The sequence below is a fragment of the Thamnophis elegans genome, chromosome 4 (genome assembly GCF_009769535.1).
Source record: "Thamnophis elegans isolate rThaEle1 chromosome 4, rThaEle1.pri, whole genome shotgun sequence".
NCBI classification, from domain to species: domain Eukaryota; kingdom Metazoa; phylum Chordata; class Lepidosauria; order Squamata; family Colubridae; genus Thamnophis; species Thamnophis elegans.
In genome coordinates this window covers 85,072,979-85,094,425 of record NC_045544.1, presented here as the reverse complement: position 1 = coordinate 85,094,425, position 21,447 = coordinate 85,072,979, and the positions used below count along the sequence as shown (strand labels likewise).

The 21,447-nt window shown below is 35.7% G+C and overlaps 1 protein-coding gene across 2 annotated transcripts in view; it reads left to right on the top strand.

The window, feature by feature from the left end:
- COQ8A (coenzyme Q8A) overlaps window positions 1–17,635 on the top strand; it is a 49,657-nt gene extending 32,022 nt beyond the window's left edge. For both annotated transcript variants that reach the window (XM_032215168.1, XM_032215169.1), the window contains exons 6-15: window positions 1,274–1,396; window positions 6,473–6,558; window positions 6,910–7,050; window positions 8,698–8,779; window positions 9,783–9,876; window positions 10,136–10,277; window positions 12,593–12,700; window positions 14,444–14,509; window positions 15,734–15,820; window positions 16,567–17,635. In XM_032215168.1, the coding sequence (XP_032071059.1) occupies window positions 1,274–1,396; window positions 6,473–6,558; window positions 6,910–7,050; window positions 8,698–8,779; window positions 9,783–9,876; window positions 10,136–10,277; window positions 12,593–12,700; window positions 14,444–14,509; window positions 15,734–15,820; window positions 16,567–16,854 (1,217 nt within the window). In that variant the 3' untranslated portion in view covers window positions 16,855–17,635. The remainder of the gene's footprint in view (window positions 1–1,273; window positions 1,397–6,472; window positions 6,559–6,909; window positions 7,051–8,697; window positions 8,780–9,782; window positions 9,877–10,135; window positions 10,278–12,592; window positions 12,701–14,443; window positions 14,510–15,733; window positions 15,821–16,566) is intronic.
- Window positions 17,636–21,447: the final 3,812 nt, after the last annotated feature.

The following is a 21,447-nucleotide window of genomic DNA, read 5'->3' as shown; positions in this document are numbered from 1 at the left end:
GGCGGTCACTGAACAGGTTGTGTCCTGGTAGTGGATCGCAGCCTGAGGGTTGGGATCCGTGCCCTAACATATTGAAGAGTGATGAAAACAAATGATCATTTGACAAGTCACAATTGGAGTTTTAGATATAACTTGGTTCATTATTTATATTTTCCTGCTATGGTGGGTGGAGAATTTTACCTCATTTGTGTCTCAAAATTTTCTAATGAATTTCTTCATTATTTGTTGATTGACCTGGAACATAGCTGCATTAGAAAATAATTTTTGAATGTTTCTCATCTTCAACAAATTGTAAATGCAATAAAACCTGTTCATGGCAGAAAAAATTATCTCTTCCCCCATTATATTTTTGTGTAAATTGTTCCATTTCTACAGTTTACAGCATTACATGTTTTTTCCTTAACCAAAAATAGCATCTTCTCCAGATTAACATGAGATTTTCTTGTAGTTAAGAATTGTTTTAAACAGGATTTAAGATATATATCTTGCTATATAGTGTGCATTTTGGCTTTTGGCAATTGTGTAGAATTGTGTGCCTGAGTTTTCTCATTTCTCACATTATGGATTCTCTATTTGTTTAGTATTTCAGAAAAGGACTCTTGACTTCCTTAATCATTAACTTTCTCCTTAATATGTTACTTGTTGGAGATCTATTTGTGACCAGAAAAGATAAATTCAAGGTGATGGGGGTAGGGAGGAATGTTGTATTCAGTTTGAGCTGTTAACTTTCCCATGCTGTAAACAGCTTTATCTTTAGCTCCTAAGGGTATGTGAGCACATTATTTTTTTTAAAAAAAATAGGGAGTTCTGAGATTGAGTTGTTTGTACAATGGATTAATGGTGCTGGTACAAAGGCAATCTGAATACAAATAATCCTCGACAGTTCATTTAGTTCAGAGTTACAATGGCACTGAAAAAAGCAATTTATGATCATTTTTTCACACTTATGACCATTGCACCATCCCCAGGATCGTGTGATTTACATTTGGATACTTGACAACTGACTCACATTTATGACGGTTGCAGTGTCCCGGAATTTTGTCACCTGACGAACAAAGTCAATGAGGAAACCAGATTCATTTAACAACTGTGTTACTAATTTAAGAATTGCAGCGATTCACTTAACAAATGTGAGAAAAGTCATAAAATGGAGCAAAACTCACTTAACAAATTTCTCCCTTAGCAAGATAAATTTTGGGCTCAATTGTGGTATACATGTATTAGCACCCATTCATTTAATTTTCTAAATATCTTTTACTCTTCTGGTCCCCAGGAAAGAAAGCTATTTTGGATTCCAGCCCATTTCTCTCTGAAGCAAATGCTGAAAGAATTGTGAGTACCCTGTGCAAGGTTCGAGGTGCTGCACTGAAACTGGGACAGATGCTGAGCATTCAAGGTAAATATCAAGGGAACTCATCTAGATCCCCCCCCTTCCTTTTTAACATTCTTAAATTTACTGGGATGAAATACATTGGGAAAAGCAAGGATAGGTGAGCACATTCAACAGTACTGGATCATAATTTATTAAATGTATTTGCCACCTGACTCCATTCCAGAGGGCACATAACATGTAGTTTTAGAAGATGGTATATAACAAAAATGCCTTTCTCGGTAAATCTCAAAGGCTCTCCCCTGTCTTAAATGAACAAGTCTTGTTGAAGTTTCATCCCTTCTAGGACCAACTATAGGTTAATTTTTCTAAGATTGTATATCTCTACCTGGATCCTTGTTTGGTTTGATAAGTAGTTATTAACTTCATTTTTTTCAAAAAGTATGCTGGATCAATCTAATCCATTTTTAGCCTGTCCTGTGCTGTGTGGACTAGATTTCCAACTGCTGGAAGGACTTGTAAGAATATCTAGGTGAATATGGTTGCAAATTCGAATGTGATTAAAATTCTTTCTCAGACTTATCCCACAATGCAGGAAGTTTGGAACTGGAATTTGAAGACAGCGTGTGGATATTGAGTGTAGGATTGCATCCCATGTCTGTTTATAATATCTGGGTACATACACCAAACTGAAACATGAATTGTTTGACTAAGAACTCTGAATAAGCTATAGTTGGTAAAGTTTATTTATAGTGTTAAGTTATAAATCATGTTTGGGAACTACAATTGCGTAATTTATATCACATACTAAGCCATAACATGTTTTTGGTTTTGGCTTTGCACGGTAAATGAATCCAATCAATATATCAACATTGAAGTAGAATTTTTGTAATTTTGATATCATACTAGCCCTTTTCCCTTCTCCTGTTTAATCTAAGTGTGGTTAAACATCTAACCTGATGCAGGCTTCAAAGAAACATGAACTCTTGGTCATTGGTCATTCATCTTCTTATTAAAGTAACATGACTGAAACTTCATATTTAAAAGAAAGTTGCATTTAAAAAAAATAAAAAATGAAAAAGCCTGAAAATAATTTAGATTTCAGAAGAAAAAGAAAACACATTTCATTTTTTCAAAGCAATAAAATAAAGAGAGAATTGAGTGGCCTAGTGACCAAGGCAACTATCATACTTTCAGGATCAGACAAAGGCAAACTTTTCTTAGAAATAATGATCTCCAAATACAGATAGTTGGTTTGTGAGAAGCAGGATATTGAACAAGTTAAATCTTTGTTCTCTTCAGGATTAATAATATGTCAAGAGATGCCACTACATCTTATCCCTGTAATTCTCCACTACAGTTGCTTATATTAGGTTTCTATTACCAAGATCCTGTAAACAAAGAATCTATTTGACACAGCTTGGTAGGGAGGTAGATATATCCACATAAGCTTTTACTAGAATTACTAGCGGTAGCCCCACAGATGTGAAATGTTAGCCATGAAAGTTTATTTTAAGACTCACAGTCTTCACCCCCATACCATATATATTTTAAAAATGTAGTGGATTATCTCAGGTTGCTAATGGGATTATTTGTTAACCTTTAAGACATCCTAACATGTTGATATAATAGACTAACATGACTCCCTTCTGGAACTTGGGTTAGAAAATGTTTTACTTATGTGACAAATATACCTAAATTATGCCGTTTCAATAAAGCAGTTCATCATCAAATATGGAACTGAATATGTTATAAATGAAAATGGAATTTAGGTATAAATGATGCTGTGCACACCCAGAGCATGTAAAAGTGGAATTGTTAATATTAATGTTACCATAATTGTGAAGCCAGGAGAAACAGCTGGCAGCTTCCTGTTTAAAATTAAACAATGTTTCTATTATTACAATATATTTTTTATTTTATTTTTTTAAAAAATTATACATTTATATTGTTTGTGAACAGAGTTGGTTCTGGGTATAATTCATATTAATTCAGTGATGATTACTTAAATTTGAGAAATGTGATAGAGATTACTAATATTGTTATTGAATCAATTTTTCTATTATTAACAATGCATTGCAAATGTTGCTGGAGGGTTTCAAAGTGGTAAGCAAAACCTTAGTGAAAGCAATATTAACAGAATCTATGGATGTACAATGTGTATTCTTTCTCTAAATTCTTCCACTCTTTTGCCGAGTTTTGTGTTTTTCTTGCTCTGAAAAGAATCAGGCAATTGGGCTGCCCACATCAGACATTTAGCTCAGTCTACTGTCAGTAATAATATTTGTTAATTTTTAAATCAATGTTAGGATAAATATTATTTTAATGTTTTATCTTCTTGCCTTTATTGTTTATAGGCTGCCTAGAATCACCTCTGGGTGAGATGAGCAGCATATACATTTAATTAATCAGTCAGTCAATCAATCAATTAATCAATCAATGGGTTTTTGCAGCCTGCCTGTAGTTGTTTCATTAAAACTAACTGCTAACTCTATTTTATGATTAATATGGTTAATAACAACTCACTGGGGAAAAGGAGCCAGCTGAGTTTTATGGAATATCCATGCATATAAAGGGATGGATATCAAGAAGAGAGCTCATTTTTCCTGTTTACTTCAGCTGGGTGCATCATTGCTTAGAGGTAGTTGCGACAAAATCTTTCTAGGACATGTCTAATACACAGGAAAACTATGAAATGGATTGAATAGTATGCTACATAATGCAGGACAAATGTACCCAATGCAGTGTCCTCCAGATATGTTTAACAAGAATTGCCACCAACCCCCACTCAGAATAACTCAATATTTAATTCAGCATATCTGGAAGCCACCAGGTTGGGAAGGGCTGTGGTAGGGAATGCATAATGCTTTGTGGTAGCTCTGCTTCATTCTCTTAATCTATTCTCCTTCATTGCTCACTCTGTTTGCGTGACCTTACTTTCAACTGATTTCCTGATTTACCAACCCTAGCAGGTGAGTTCCCAGCTACATTTGCTCTCTGTTCTGTCTTCTGTCTTTTAAAATGGTTTCCTCACAACCTTCCACCCGCACCTATAAAATTATAAATGTGCAACGTAGAGACCTTTGTCATCACCACATAATGTAGGTATGTTTTGGTGCTTCTGCTAGATGGAAAGTACAGATTATTATTACATTATGCCACTTTGGAATGATTCCTCTAGGAGTCCTTGAAAGCTTGGCAGACCTCTTAGTACATTGCAAGCAACCCAGATATGTCCAGAAAGAGACATATTTGGTCATATGGTTAAGATTTACATTCTGCTTTTTGGATGGAGTGAAAGACAGAATTGAGGCAATTGACATATTGACAATTAAGAAGCAGCTGTTATCATGAGAATAATCTGCTTAATCAAGCTGTTTTATTACGATTTAGTGGGGACAGCTCTGGAATAAATGATTTCAGCACTGAGAGTTTCAAACTTGTTTCTTAAGAGCAGATGACACAGTAGTAGTGTGGGACAGTCTACATTTTGTATGCTTCTAAAAATAGCATACATGAAATCTAGCAGCCCAAATTTTGCTTTAACACACGGCCCTTTGGCCTGCATGTTCACTATCTGATTTGTGGCCTTCCTGCATGGAAGTGCCAAAATGCTTGAATTTGAATTGTTTGCACATTGAGTTCACTTTTGGAATGTGGGTAGTTATGGGTGGGAATGGGTGACTGCCTGCTCCTATTTTCATCCTTAATCCCTCACACAATTTTATTTAAAAAATTGACCACACCCCTTTTGAGGGATGTCATCACGTCATCAGATTGCATTGCCTTCTGTGTTCCCCCAAAAGGTCATGAGTCTGAATTGCAGTCTCTGTTCCAAGAAACTTTACCCGATCCTTCTTCAGCAAAATGTTTGTGAACCTTTTGAGCTGTTAGTATGAATGTAAAGATTTGGTGTAATGGTTAAGATGCTGACCTAGAAAAAAGGAGACTTTAAGGTCTCCTTTAAGCGTGAAAGCCAACTGGGTGAATTTGGATCTGTTACTCAGCCAGCCCACCCCATCTCATAGGCACACACACAAAAACACACAGATGGCTTCATGAAACTGCAATAAAATAATATCTAGAGATAGCTCAGAAGTAAGGATCCTGTCACTATGACTAGCAGAATGAGTATAAATTGTGCAAAATATCTACTCTTATATACACTATATTGATCATCCTTCTTAATAACAAAATGGCTTCCTAACTGTTGCTCAGTATTTTGATTTAATACACAGAATGTGCATGATCTTATGTGGTGTTATTTGTGCTGAGGATAATGTACATTATACATTATGTTCCTATCACACAATGAACAAGTTACCGTATATACTCGAGTATAGGCCGACCCGAATATAAGCCGAGGCACCTAATTTTACCACAAAAAACTGGAAAAGTTATTGACTCGAGTATAAGCCTAGGGTGGGAAATGCAGCAGCTACCGGTAAATTTCAAAAATAAAAATAGATACCAATAATGTTTTTGAATATTTATTTCAAAGAAAAACAGTAAACTAGCGGTGTATTCAATGAAATACTTCACTCACCTCATGATGCTGATGTCCCGCTGTGATGATAATGTCCCGTGCAGCCGCGGGAGCGATGTCCCGCCTCCTATGACACACGGCACAGTGATTCCTATCATTGGATCACTGTACCAGAGGAGGTGGGACATCGCTATGTGGCTGCTTGCCATAACAAGGAGGATGTGCGACATCGTTGCAGAGCGGCAGGAGGGGGAGGAAGGGGAATCGTAAGACAGCCCTGCATTACATTAGAACGTGAGGAGGGGGATGGTGCGGTGCGCGCTGCGCGGCAAACTGACACAGAGGGAGGGGAAACTCACAGGGGCACTGGGCCATTCACGAGTGTCACCCAGCGGCATGGCCCCGCCCCTTTTTCTCCTCCATTTCAGGCAAATTTTTCACTGACTCGAGTATAAGCCGAGGCGGCTTTTTTCAGCCCAAAAAGTGGGCTGAAAAACTAGGCTTATACTCGAGTATATACAGTAAAATGCTTGGCTGCGACTTGAGATCAATAATAGAGATTGGAAATAAAGCCTTTTATAATTGTGGGCTGTACCATGTTTTTGTCACTGTATAACTGACCCTGGTTGGGTTTTTGTTTCTATTGTTCTCTCTAGATGATGCTTTCATCAACCCACAACTCCAAAAGATTTTTGAACGCGTTCGGCAGAGTGCAGACTTCATGCCTTTAAAGCAAATGATAGTAAGTCACTGATTTAGGAACATGAGAAGTGAGAACTTGGGAACAAATCAGACCACATCATTTATACAATGTCTCCTGATGCAGACTCTGGTATTCTTGGGCAAATAGGTGAAACGCAGGGCCTATTCTTGCTAGATTGTAGCCATAAATGCTCAGCCATTTTTTCTTTTTTTAAGATTAGCTCTCTGCTTTGTAAGAAATAGTTGTGGGGCATATTGTGTAAATAAATTGCCATTGGCTTTGAAACACTTTGTTGATGATTGTTTAAAATAGTCCATATCTTATAGTATATAAGAAAGCCTAATTTATATTTAGATAATGTAATTTTTTTTGTTTTTATTTTGCTGCTAGAAAACGTTGAACAATGATCTTGGCCCTAACTGGCGTGATAAATTGGAGTCTTTTGAAGAGCGACCTTTTGCTGCAGCTTCTATTGGACAAGTTCACTTAGCTCGTTTGAAGAACGGCAAAGAAGTTGCCATGAAAATCCAGGTGGGGCTGGTAGCTTCAGTGTTTATCCCAAATGTGTTTTCTTATCATGTATTTGGCAGTAATACTGCTGCTGGGGATAATGTTTCTAGCTGTTTGATGGGTCTACTGGCTGGAGGATACCAGAGTCTCTGAGCTTCTTGCCAAGTTTAGCCTTCTGATATTTAGGAAAAGCACCATACAACTTTCACATTAGAAATAGAATTCAAAAAGACATACACCTGTATACCTCCAATGAAATAAATTAAACCAAAAATCCCAAAGGAGTAAATAAAATGGGAAGTTGAAAAAACATTCCAGATGAAGTTAATAGGAAACCATTTTTGTCTTATTTGAAAGAAAAATAACACAAACATGCACTGGTAACGATCAGAATCTGAGTACTATTTGATGATTATTTCATTTGAAACATTCTGAAAAGTAAGAAAAAATTAATCACTTTGTTAAAAAACGTCCCATATTTAATCTTAACTTTAGAACAAGCAATTGGGTTGAACATTCTTTGTATATAAGGCAATAATTATTTGTTGCCAGTTAAGTGTAGTAACTGCATCTGTCTTTTCCTTTTATGGTGAAATCAGAGTGGGTAAGGGGAAAATAAGCTTCTTTCTTGGGTAGCTTAGACTGCGTCAGGCTCATGCCTTCACAGCTTGAGATCAATTGAGATACGATCTTAGATTTATTCTTTGACTATGACAATTGTAAGAGATTGGTTCATGTGTATTAACTTTCAATGCCTGTTAATCTAACTGATTATCTGAATTTGCATCTGGTATCAAATTCTGAGAATAACTAATGCAAACCATTCTGTGTACGGAAATCCTGGCATTGTACTTGATTCTTTCGGAGTTCATTTCTATCAGTGGTTACATTGATACTTGTTTTTCAACAGTATTTTTTTTAAATCCAGCAATCTAAGTTAAGATAGGAGGAATTAAAATGTTCTTTAAACTGTTTGAATCAGTCAACCATCTGGAGCAAAAATATTGAAATGTGAAGGTGGCTTTTCACTCTTTAAAAAACAAAGGAGGCAGCATAGTAATCTGCGTTTTCTATCTCAGGGTTTCTACTTTTACAACGGCATAATGGAAAAGAGATTATTCTGAATATAAAGAACCCTTATAAAGGATTTTGTGCTGACCCTTTGTTAATTGATAATTAAGTATGAAATGCCATTTCCCCCACCACCACCCACCAAAGACATAATTTATAAGCATCTTAATATCTTTCATATACCTCTCCAGAAAATAGTGGGAAAGACTTGCATTTGTAAGTTTGCTAGCAGTCAGTCTAGATATTATAAAGCTAGATTGGCCAATGATCAGAGTTGGTAATAAACAGCCTCTTAAGATCCTCTGTTATTTTTTCTATGCCGAGTCCAAACCATTATTATACTTTTTAGACTTAAGGTGAAGAATAATATTTAAGTTATGTAGCTGCATAATTAGATGCTTTATGTGGGCAAAAAAAGAGGAATGACCTTAGAAATACTTGGAAAAACATATCTCTTTATTATTGACATATTACCTGGGACTGCTGATTTGTGGCTTCGCACTATCAAGAACACTACAGATTTCCCACCACTAATTTAAAGGACATTAAGATTCAGAATCAATTCTCTGCTCATCATTATGCTTTTCTGTCTTGCAGTATCCAGGAGTGGCCCATAGCATTAACAGTGATGTCAGCAACCTGATGACTGTCTTGAGTATGAGCAATGTTCTTCCAGAAGGTAAAATTGTTCAAGAGGGAGGGAATGTTGGGTTTCAGAGGTTTGTGTTGAAAGAGTTGATCTGTTTTTCTCTTCTAAGCGATACTCCTAAAACAGACTGTGCAATTGGGAAAGCCTTTATGTTTTTGAGAAGTGTTTCCCACTGTTATCTACAGCATAACAGAGTAAGGAGATTTGGATAGACCCCACACTGTTAGCCTTCTGTGAGACACTTAAAGCCTTGTTGTTCCTGTAGGCATTTGGGTAGGGATGTTAATGACCTCTGCTGGTTGGTTGTAAAAAAAATTCCTTGACGCGGAACTTTGGTTATGTGAATTATTATTTTATTGTTCTTTTAACCTTTTTTTTGTATTGCTCAGAATAATCACTGTGAAATGGATAGCAGTATAAAATGTTCAAAAGACAATTTTAGCATAAAAATTAAGATGCATTATTTATGGCTTTAGCCACTGTGTACTTATGCTTTACGTATCTGAAAAATGACATCTCTGAAAGAACACAGCATTAATAATAGAATAGAATAACAGAATTGGAAGGGACCTTGGAGGTCTTCGAGTCCAACTCCTTGCCTAGGCAGGAAATCCTACACCACTTCAGACAAATAGTTATCCAGCATCCAACATTTATGCTTAGTTTTAAGTATACAGAGAGAGAAGATGAGAGAAAGATTAGCTTGTTTTGTAATATAGTATTCTTTGTCCTATTGGCAGTTTGTGGACTTTTTCTGTTTGGCCACAAATTGCCAATAGAAAAAAGAATACTGAACACAATTTTGTACCTTTATTTTGTAGCTTTCATTAATTTTGATAATGAAAGAATAAGGCAAAATGACTTACAGTTTTTTTTATGTGTTGTTTTCTCTAGTAATGGACATGGTGACCAATGGTTTCCCATACTTGCCCTGTGTATGCCATATCGAGGATGGCTTTGATCTCACTGTAGATATAAGCAAGCCAAGATGCTAGTTTAAACCTACTTCTCTCCCCTTTTCTTTTGCGTCTAGGTCTTTTCCCCGAACACCTGATTGAAGTAATAAGGAGAGAACTGGCCCTGGAATGTGATTACAAGAGAGAAGCTGCCTGTGCCAAGACGTTCAGGTGAGATACTCTGCCTCTCTTTGTTCCCAACCTTCCTCTTTTAGGAAGCATTATTGGGGAGGTACAGTAAGATAGCATTTATGCTGCAAATTGTGAATGCAATTTTATCTTAACATAACTTTTGGGAGTAAATAGTATCTGAAGCTAAAAGAAAAGGCTGCAAAACAGAATGAATGTCTTGGGTAAAATATTTTTTTAATATTTGCTGATCAAATTGCGCAGAAGTTTTAAGATGTTTCATTAATTTGTTGCCATTCAGGGAGCTGCTCAAGGACCATCCCTTCTTTTACGTCCCTGCTGTGGTAGATGAGCTGTGTGGTCAGAGTGTCCTTACAACAGAACTCGTGCCGGGGTTTCCACTGGATCAGGCTGAAGATCTAAGCCAGGAAATTCGGAATGAGGTACTCTTTCATCTTCAGTGATGACAAAAGAAGATCTGTAAATGACCAATGTCTAACTTCTTTCTCAGACATTTTGTAAGACACACTTGTGAAGTCTGTGGGTTAGAGGTTTGGTTAGGGTAATAATCAAATTATGTGGTTGAGCACCTTTTGTTTCATTGGGAAGGATATTACAGAGTCAGTTTAGTTCTTTGCTTGGAACAGTTTTCAGGTAAAAAGATATAGAAGTCTTTTTGCATCTGTTGATTTAACTCTTTAAATCTGTGTCTCTAGTGAAAAGGTTTTCTGGGGTACTTGAAGATTTTTCAAGTTCTGCATTTCAAACACTGAACATACATACATACATACATACATACATATACATACATACATACACACACATATACATATACATACACACACACACACACACACACACACATACACACACACACATACACACACACATTCTATGTATTAAATATATATATTTGAAGTTTTAAAGAGATCTCTTTTCCAGCTATTGGAAATGCTTACAAAACTCAAAGATAATTCTGAATACAGGGCAAATAATATTCCGGGCAGACAGTTCTCTGCTACTGGACATGTTTTCCCCATGTCTGTTCCTGTCAAACAGCTTTGTGACCTTGTGAGGACGACAAGCTTGCCAGAAAAGTTCACCTTCTATTTCCTTGGCCAAGTAATGAGAAATGCATCATCTTCTTATTGCATAAGCACCCAAATATAGGTTTTCAAGTTAGGGGCAATTCTAGCTGTCCAAGGCTGATGGAAAAGTACTGTCAGTAAACAAGAGACAGAGAGTTGAAGCAAAGGACAAAGGGGGAATTGGAACTGAATATGGCAAGGATTAGAGAGTTAACATTAAGTCTGACAATCCTGCATTGGCAGACAGAGTTGTCCCGGTGTTTTAACACATCCTGTAGGAAGCTGTAAACATGTACCAATTGTCAGCCTAGTGCATATTTGCACAAATACTAGTAATTGGGTAAGATTATCAGTATAGGCTTGCATTGTTGTCTGTATAAGTATAACTATGTAGTGTGACTAGAATTGTGTTGTGTGAGCACAGTTGCCCACAAAATACACAACTTATTTGCTAGAAGCAAGAGAATGAAAAAAATGTGTTTGGGTTTCTATTTTAGATTGAGTCAGAGTTGACTCTGCATTGCTTTTTCTAAATTTGATCTTGTCTTAACTTAGTTCAGTAGTAGTCTTTGTTCCCTTGTTCATTTGCAACTCTTGTTTTCTATCAGTTATTATAGCTCCCTTTTCATGTCCTTTCATTCTTTCTATTCACCCCCCCCCCCCCCGATAAAACAAAATGTTTATGTCCATGTTTCCTTTCTGCTACTTGTCTATGTCTTGTTTCAAGCAAATGTTTTTTTATAATAATTTGAGTATCTAAGATGGTATGTTTATTAGAAAATTATGTATAATATGGACTCTTTTCTTGTATAGAATAGAAATTCTAGAATATTAGAATATCACTATTATGCAATAATGATAACCCCCTCTTAAAAAAACTATAAAGTCTAGAAAAGCAAATGGTCAGATGGCAGTGCATTTTCTGACTTAGTTAAAGCTGCCTTTTTGAAAGAAAGCTTTTGAATATTTTAATTTTCAAGCTGTAGAAGGATGCAAGTTCTCTAACTATTTGACAGCTGTAAAGCAATAGTGCTGCTTTTTCCTCCTCGTGCAAGTTCTGCCTTCAAAGAGAAGAAATATTTCATATATCCAGTATTATAGTTATTGAGTTGTAATTTTGTATGGTTTATGTCCGTGATGGTGAACCTGTGGCACGCGAAGCCATGTTGCCCGCATGCGCGGTCTTGCCTGTTTGTTTTCTGGCGTGCGTGCGCAGGTGACAATCTCTCCTTCACATGCGCATCAGTGCCAAAAACCGGTGTGCGCATGTGTGTCAATCAGCTGATCATTAGGCGCACATGTGCTCTAGAACCCGGAGGTTTGGCTTTTTTGAAGCGTGGCCCTAATGAGCATGTGCAGGTACGCAGGACGTTTCTGCACGACCTTTTTGGCACTTGGTGCCTAATAGGTTTGCTATCACTGGTTTATGTCCTTTAGGTTTACCTGTAACTGCTGAGACAGCTGCCACAGGTGTTTTGATCCTGCTCCATTATAGTCAAATCTTTTATCAGATCAAATTGCTTTTTGCATCTTGAATCATACATTGGAATCTAATCATAGCACCTATCTTGAACTCTATCTTCAATTATTTATTTACTCCCGAGTGTATATTGCTTTATTTATTTATTTACTTATATTCCACTTTGTTTTGTTTGTGATTATATTTGCAGATCTGCCATAACATATTGGTTTTGTGCCTGAGGGAGCTGTTTGAGTTCAGGTACATGCAGACTGATCCAAACTGGTCGAACTTTTTCTATGACCCAGAATCGCACAAGGTAAGTCTTTGAAAGTTGAAATGCACACTCTAGTAGGATTTATTTCCTTTTTGCCTCTTTACACTATTTCCGGTAGCTTTGCAGTAGGACAAGTGGACACTTGCTTTTAAAGTATGTATCAGTTTTGGGATGAGGGGCTCTATTAGTATTGGAAAGGATTCTGAGTCATTCCAGCCATTTTTTGGTTCTTATAAAGCACTGGTTAGACCAGATAATGTTTGCCATCTTGCCATCCATAGGATCTGTGTTTCAGAAGAAGCTTTCTACCCTCTAACATCCACATATTTCAGGAAAAGAAGGATGTTGACATGTTAAAGTTTATGCCAAAATATACTGGTTCTCTAGTTAAGGAAACTATAAAAGGATTTGGAGAAAAAACTTGAGAGAATAAAAATGGAGTATAGAAATTGAACAATATTTTTATGATGTTCTCTGTCTGCCTTTTACTCTCTGAAGGCGAACAGAAGAGAACAAAACAAATTTTAAAATATAGCCCAAGGCCTATGCAATATAACTTAAAACAACTCTTGTTCAGTCCAAAGATACTGTATTGTAACAGTTTAATTTATGGTGGAATTCTGTTATTATTCTGAATATGTTGCAGCCCTACGGGTAACGTGCAAAAATTGGTAATTAAAAATATCATTTCCAGACACATATCATTTAACAAAATGTCTAGATACCATTGATTGGAGAGGCTGGGTAGTCTTTCCATCTAACAATGAATTAGTTAGGAGTAAAGTTCTTCACTGAATGTACATTTTAGAAAAAAACGTATTATTGGCTGCCATTAAGTCCACTTAAGTACTGCAAGAATTTGTTTATATTTGCCATCCATAATTGCAGAAGGAAGGAGATTAAATCTGAATAAAACCTATTTGATAGTGGTTATAGGATAACTTAGATAAATAATGTGCAGGATCTGATTGTCTTGATCACTGAGGAGGCACATTATGCTGACATTCAGTGTCTTCTGGTCATTGAAGGGTCTTTGATAGTATCAGGGAATACCTTTATTTGAAGTGGCAAACTGTAACTTTCCACTGCAGAGATGACAACAGCCTGGTCTCTATATCCAATGTTAAAATATTGCTCTACCAAATGAAATAGCCTACTTGTATCACAGATAGTCCTTGATTTACAACCACAATGGAGCCTGAAATTTACATTGCTAAGACACTTGTTAAGTGAATTGTGCTGCATTTTACAACCGTTTTTGCACCAGACTGGCGAAGCAAATCATTGCAACTGTTAAGTGAATCGTGGTTGAGTGAATCTAGCTTTCCCCAGCTGGGAAGATTACAAATTGCATGACACAGGGACAGTGTAACTGTCAAAAATACGTGCCAGTTGTCAAGATTTTGATCATGTGACAGTCTGGATGCTTTAGCGGTTGTAAGAAAACTGGTTATAAGTAAACTTTTCACTGCCTTTATAAACTTTGAACGATCTCTAAATGAAAGGTTGTAAGTTGAGGACTACCTATATGCGCCTCTTCAGTTGCTAGCAAAATATTTTACTGCTCTCTTTATCCAGTAGTATGCTTATTATAAGATGTGCTATTTTGTAATGTAGTGTAATGGTATCATTTTAGGATTTTTTTCAGCCATTCCAATGAAAAGTAGATGAAGAATGTAGCTTCTGAGAAACTAGATTAAGCGTTCTTTCTGATCATTCATTTAGAAATGAACCCTCTGGAATAGTTCTGCTTTCATTTAGAAAATTTTGTACACCTCTTTCTAGGTGGCACTTCTGGATTTTGGAGCAACACGTGGCTTTGATGAGAAGTTCACAGATACCTACATAGAAGTAAGAGCTCTAAATTGCTTCAGAGCCTGTTGTGGGGCTTGTGACAAGTAGATGATAACAGCTTTTCGTTACATACTTTTTGTGATTTTTAAATTTTTTAATTCAATTTATAGGTAGACCTTGGGTTTAGTGGGAATTGGAGCTGCCATTGCTAAGAGACATGGTCATAAAGCACATCATGTGGCTGCATTGCTTAGCAAGGCAGTTCTAGCAGTCCTGGTTGTCACTTAATCAAGTATCACATAGATCATTAAGCAAGAGCCTCACATGATCACAACTTCCAACTTCCTGCCGGTTTCCCTGTTGACTTTGTGGGATGCTGGCAGAGAATGTCAAAAATAGGGATCATGTGACCATCGCTCGCTGATGTTATAATTGTGAGCCAGACACCTGGATCCAATCATGTGTCTGCAGGGATGCTATGATGCTTAGAAGTCTGAGGACTTAACAGTCTTAACCCAAGGTCTACATGTATATCTTCAAACTCTGAGAGTATGTTATTTCATATTTCAGGCAACATAACTTTACATTTCTTGTCTTTGCCTCCTAAAAGAGAACCAAAAATATTTAATCATTAAGTCCAGACTTTTCTTCTGGCAACAAATATCCTCTTTTCTTTTCTTATTTACATGCTTCTCACCCCAGATGGATAATATTCATATTAAGTATCAAACAGTTGTTTATATTTAACTAAACATTGTGATAGCCTATAGTTTTGTTGTAATATAATGTATGTATTATAATCAAATTGCCATAGAAGGGAAATGGCTGTCTGATTAGCTTATATATGAACAATTATTTGATATTTGTTCTATAGCAAGGGTGTCAAACTGCGCTGGTCACACCCACGGCTGGTTTAGTGAAGGGGAAAAAGTTGCGATGTCACATGACACCGCCGTTCTACAGGATGCTAATATAGGTTTTTGTAATAAAAATCACATTATTTTTTAAAGGTATTTTTGTGTTCCTTTTGGAAATCTTACCTTAGTTTCTTGGTACTGACCTCTCAGGAGAAATATTCAGATATTTCTCCTGAAATTTGGCTTCACATTTCTGCCTTCCATGTTTTGGGAGACAGAAGTGCTTGCTTTTTAAAGCCAATACCTTTTAGGAATTGCTAAGATATTTATTACAAGAGTGACTTGCTTCCTTGTGAAGTAAATGCTTTTCTTGACTGCAAAAAATGCCTAATTACATTTGTTTTTGATTTCTTGCCTCTTATAGTTAATCAAAGCAGCTGCTGACATGGACAGTGAGAGAGTGCTAAAGAAATCAGTAGAAATGAAATTTTTAACTGGCTACGAAAACAAGGTATGTTGCAGAACCAAACAGTCCCTACTTCACTACTGCTGAGTTGAGTTTGATTTTCTCAGTCAATAAGATGGGAATGCAACAAATATCCCTTCACACACACAAAATAGGTCTGCTATTTTATAGGGTGTCAAATTTTTCCAAACATTAGGGGTGCTCTAAAATTGTGACTTGCCTTGTAAATATATTTTAGTTACTTTATAATAAAAAATGTATATTTCCAAAACCTGAAAAATCACTGTAACTGCAGAATCATAAATCGCCCTCTTTCTCTTCCCTCAAATAGTTTAGCATGTTAATCTTGACAATCCAGAAACTGTACTTTAGCTGCTAATCTATGGCAGGAGAAACATCTGTCCTGGTGATCTTGAAAAGAGTCTTCTTTGTCAAGGTTTGGTTTGAGCCTTTTTATAGGAAACAATCCAAAAAGAAAAATGCAATCTGAGTTAAGCTGTAAAACACTTATAGAAGCAGGTGCTAACTTTCTACATAATATTGAAAACTCAAAATTTAGTAAAAGGCAGCAATTTTCCCATTTTATATAACAAGGAAATTCAGCTGAATATTTTAATAAATAAATGGATGAGGAACTGGCGTATAAACTAGGGAATTTTCTCTTTGCTGTTTTCCATAATTTGAGGTCTGTGCGTTGATAATTGTATTTTATATTTATGTATATGATATTTTCTTTTTACTAGACCTGCTTGTAGCTGATCACAATCACTTTCTGTTTTGTTTTTAATCAGGCTATGGAAGATGCTCACTTGAATGCTGTCCTTATTCTTGGAGAAGCTTTTGCATCCCATGAACCTTTTGATTTTGGGTGTCAAAAAACCACCGAAAAGATACATGGATTAATCCCAGTCATGTTGAAGCACAGGTTGGTCCCTCCACCAGAAGAGACCTATTCTCTTCATCGGAAAATGGGTGGCTCTTTTCTCATATGCTCCAAGCTGAAGGCCAAAATTCCATGCAAGAATATGTTTCAAGAAGCCTACAGTAAATACTGGAGTAAAAAGACCAAAAGAGAGTAGTGGCACAAAAGAACTATTAAATATTATTGTCTTATGAATATGGCCCAATCATCAACCTCTGGCACACCACAATATTATTTCTTCCCTCTCACGCCTCCAGAATTGCTTTAGCAATGCAACAGATGACCTTCTGGAAGCAGAATAATTTTGAGGAAATTGTCCTTTTGTTGGGTACAGTTCCTCTCAACATTCTCACCAGATTTTAGGTGTGTATCTTATTTTATAAAAAATAATAATAGTGGTTTGCTAGTTTAGAAGATGTGGAGGCAAAAATGAACTACTGTGTTTCATACTGCCCTAGACCTTGGCGATCTTTTTCATATTTTAACATTGGTAGCTGAGTTGACTTTTTTTTAAGAAAAAAAATATTGAGGTGGAACATAAATCAAAATGAGCTGGCATAGAAATTTATTTGTACTTCTTGAAATGTTATTTTCCTCATCTTCAAGATTTTTTTCCAGTTTCCTTCTAATGTTGAAAGACTTTCTTCTGCAGTTTCATACTGTAAAGAATAGAATGCCAACGTAATTTACAATAAAACCTTATTTTTGTATGATATTTGGTGGGAGTCTGTAATGTCTGAGATTTTCTTATAGAACAGTGTGAAATATATATATGTGGAGTCTCTGGTGCTCAACAAAACAGGATTTTAAAGAATCTGAAACAAACAGTTCATTGGTATATGTAGAACATCTTACCTTGAAATTTGGTTGCTTATCTTTGATTCTTTTGAGCTATAAGTAGAAGGAATGTATCTCAAAAATTGGGTTTGCTCGTTAAATGGAGATTTAGAAAAACCAAAGCTCAGTGGCATTTATAAGAGCCCAGGAGCAAAACTCTAATTTCTCCATCTTAATATTTGGTATTGCAACTTTTGATTAAGACAGAAGATGTATATTCAGTATCAATTATGTTTCAGAATTGCATTGAAAAGCATGATCTACATTTAAATAGCTCAGTGCACATACTATATATATATATATATATATATATATATATATATATATATATATATATATGAATGAAATAAATAAATTTTGTAACTGTTCAACTTTGAACTTACTTGCAATAAAGAGGTGCTTGTGCAAAATATTGTGTTGGTGGAGTTAATTGTCTCAGTGATGAGAATCTTGTTTTTTGTTTTTGTTTGTCTTTAGACAGTTGAAGAAGCATGTTAGACATAATTCAATACAAATAAACTACAGCCGCTATCCATTGAGTAGGAAGATTTTGATATTTACATGTGTTCATCTGAACCTGATTTTCAATTTATACACCACCTTTCTATCTTTATGTAAAATAATTGTTAATTTAACCCCAAAGTCAAACTCAATTCCCTAAAGAGTTTTAATAACTTGAAAAGCCTCAGATGGGGATGGACAATGCCCACTTAACAAAGAATAGAAGAAATTGCTGCCAAAGATCTTCTTGTCCTGCTTTTCCTCTAAAAATTCTGAAAATGTGTTGATTTGAATGCATGAGCAGGCTTCATCCGGACTCCCCTATTTTACTAAAAGAAATACTTTAAGGATATATTGCTATGGCCTGAAGTGTAAGCAAGCTGACATTTTGCAAATGTTTTGGGTTGTGCCTCCTACAATCTTTTTTGTTGATCTTGCTGCAGTTGGAGCTGATAGCAGTTGTCCAAAACCTCTAGAAAACTAGATGCTTCCCTACAATGTGTGTCAAAAAATACTGCCATTTATGCCAAGAACAAGATTTGGCTAAACATGAGCAAGAATTGAAATAGCAAAAAAAGTTGGAAAGCTGAATTTTAAGAAAGCAGGCTGGGAAGCCTTTGAATTTGGTTATTGTTGAAGTCTCCTAAGAATTCCATGGGCAGCCAAGATAACAAACTTTACCAATCCATACGGAGTTCCCGGATGAGGCACAAATAACCAGGTTCAAATTAAACTAATTTGGACATATTATGCAAAGACTCCACTCTCTGGTAAAATTGATCTAATTCTGAGAATGGTTGAAGGAAAAAGGATGACCAGCAACAAGGTAGATGGATTCAGCTATGTATAGTGGTGATGAATGCCACTTTTGGGAGATTTGAAAGAAGATGTTAGGGGTAGATCATCCTGGAGAAAATATACGGTATCTTATGTGGCCGCTGAGACTCAAAAATGATGGCATATAATCAGTTACAGCAAGAGTTACCTTGTGCCCTGGAATAACTGAAGTAAATACCTGCTTTGAAACCAAAAGGTTTAACTGCAACATTCTTTAGCTGAATTCTGAACTAATGTCTTTACCATTTTCTGCTTAAGATGGTTAATTCTGTTACTGAATGTGTTAACAATAATTAATTGAATTTATACCTTTATGCTTTCACCAGAAAGTATAAATACTGCAGGAAAGAAGTAATAACAAATATTTCCCACTTTCTCTTGCCTAAATCAATTTTCCTACTAAAATTTAGAATAGTGGGTGATAAACTGTCTTGCTGTAGATACACGAGTAGTTAAAAACATGTCTTTCCAATAATATGATAGAAATTCCATTATTTATTCCAATTTACCATTATTTATGGTAATGCCATTATTTATTCCAGTTTACATCAATTTTGGCTTATCTCCTAATGCACCGAAGTGATTGTGAGAAAATGTTTTAACATAGTAAGCAGGTTTCGTGGACAGTTCTCTATGTTTGTCAGTACTTTAAAACACAAATTGCTGCTGAAGAGGAGTCATGCATAAATTAGTCATATTTTCCACCAATCTATAGTATGAGTATTTTTTTATTGATTCATACTATTTGTCTTTAATATGATAGTTCATTTTCAAATTAGCAAGGATTTGGGAAAGGTGTCTACTTATCATTTTATTATTTTATTGGTCTTAACTCTCATTCTTGTTGCCCAAAATATCTTGCAGATGCTTCTATGCATTTAGATAAATTGATCTTATTTCTTTGGAGCTGTTTACTGTGTTATTCATATAGTGCACAATTGATGGTATTAAAGTGATATCATGGAAAGGATATCATGGAATTCAAAGTCCCAAGTTCATAGAAAATTGAATAGATTTTTGTAAATTATAAATTATATTATTTATATGGTGCATTGTTCCGATAGACCACTATAGTCTTCATTTCATTCAACAGGAAAGAAACATTTTAAAATTCTGTACTCTACTGCAATATTAGAGAGTTAAAGAGGGAGATGAAATGTGTGAAAATATGGAATATGAGCATTACTAAGAGTATAAAAAGCTGACAAGGGGCTTGTTAAACCAAAAATATTAACTGCCAATAGGAATCCGCTCTTTGAGGAATTTAACATTACTGTATAAAGTATCACTCTTCCAGAAGTGATTATCCAAATGCCTTTAATCAAAGAAATTTACAATCTTATTTACAAGGAATAAACTATTTGATGTATTTGAAAAATTTAATGCCAAGAGAAGAAAACCACTTTCTTCCTGCTTGTCACAAAAAATAAGCTCCTCCAGGATCTTTGAAGCCCTTTATCTGACTGTTTCCAAGGAAATGCTGTAAGTCTGGTGAGATTCTTGTAATATGGGTGACTAGCAATAAAGCTTCTGTTTGGGACTATTCACCAGTGGTTCTGGTTGCTTTCACCTGACCTGACAGTGCGTTGTACATCACATTAAATGATTTTCCAAACAAGAGGAGAGACTCAGTGAAACACAGGTCTCTGTCAAAGCAAATCAGAAATACATACTGCAGTGATGCTGTCACTAAATTCTCTGAACATCTCATGACTGAAGTTCTGCATGTCATTATATCTTCACAGTCAAAGACAATAGCCATACTATGTAAGTTATGTGAATTTAAATTATTTTTAAGACAAAGCATGCTTGATTTTGTCTAGACAAAAGTGGTCCAGCAGTTTGATGTTAGAACCATCAGGATATTTAACGATATCATTGCCATAGAAAAAGGCATGGGCTTTTCTATTACGGTTTTTAGAAATAGCAGGAAAGTTTGTGTGCAGGAATAATGTGCATTGCAACTATGATATTTAGCAACTGTATCAGACATCCTTCCTAACTGTTTCCTACAAAATAAACTACTGTAAATAGCGTACTGGGCAAATAGTATTATGATGGAAGTGGACTGGGGTGGAGATGGCAAGGTTTTAACAAAAAGAAAATGCCCTCATAGTTCTGCTCTATTTTTCCTAACTAAAAAGCTGCATCTATAGGGTCTCACAATAAATTCTTGTTTTCTATTTGATTGTTGCTGTGTATCAGTAAACAAGACAAAATTAATATTGTCCTTACACTTTTAAGTCGTTTGTCCTTCTAATAGTCATTCATTAAGCTCTATTCACAAAACAGTATATTCAATATGCATCTGGATTCATTGCTTGCAAACCATATGCTGGAGAAAAAAATATGATGAGCTTTAATGCTCAGCAGCATTGAGCAAACAAGAACAGAATGGCAAAGTATGATTAGTCTATGGTTTAAATTAAGTAGATGCTTTGGAAGAGAGCAACAAGTTTCCTGGCCCAGCACTTCTAATGTAAGAAATTAAAATCTCAATAGCTGAATTTAGGGCCCATTCTTACCATAAAATTGATCTGAGGGGGGAAAGGGAAAAGAAGACAAACGATCTGAA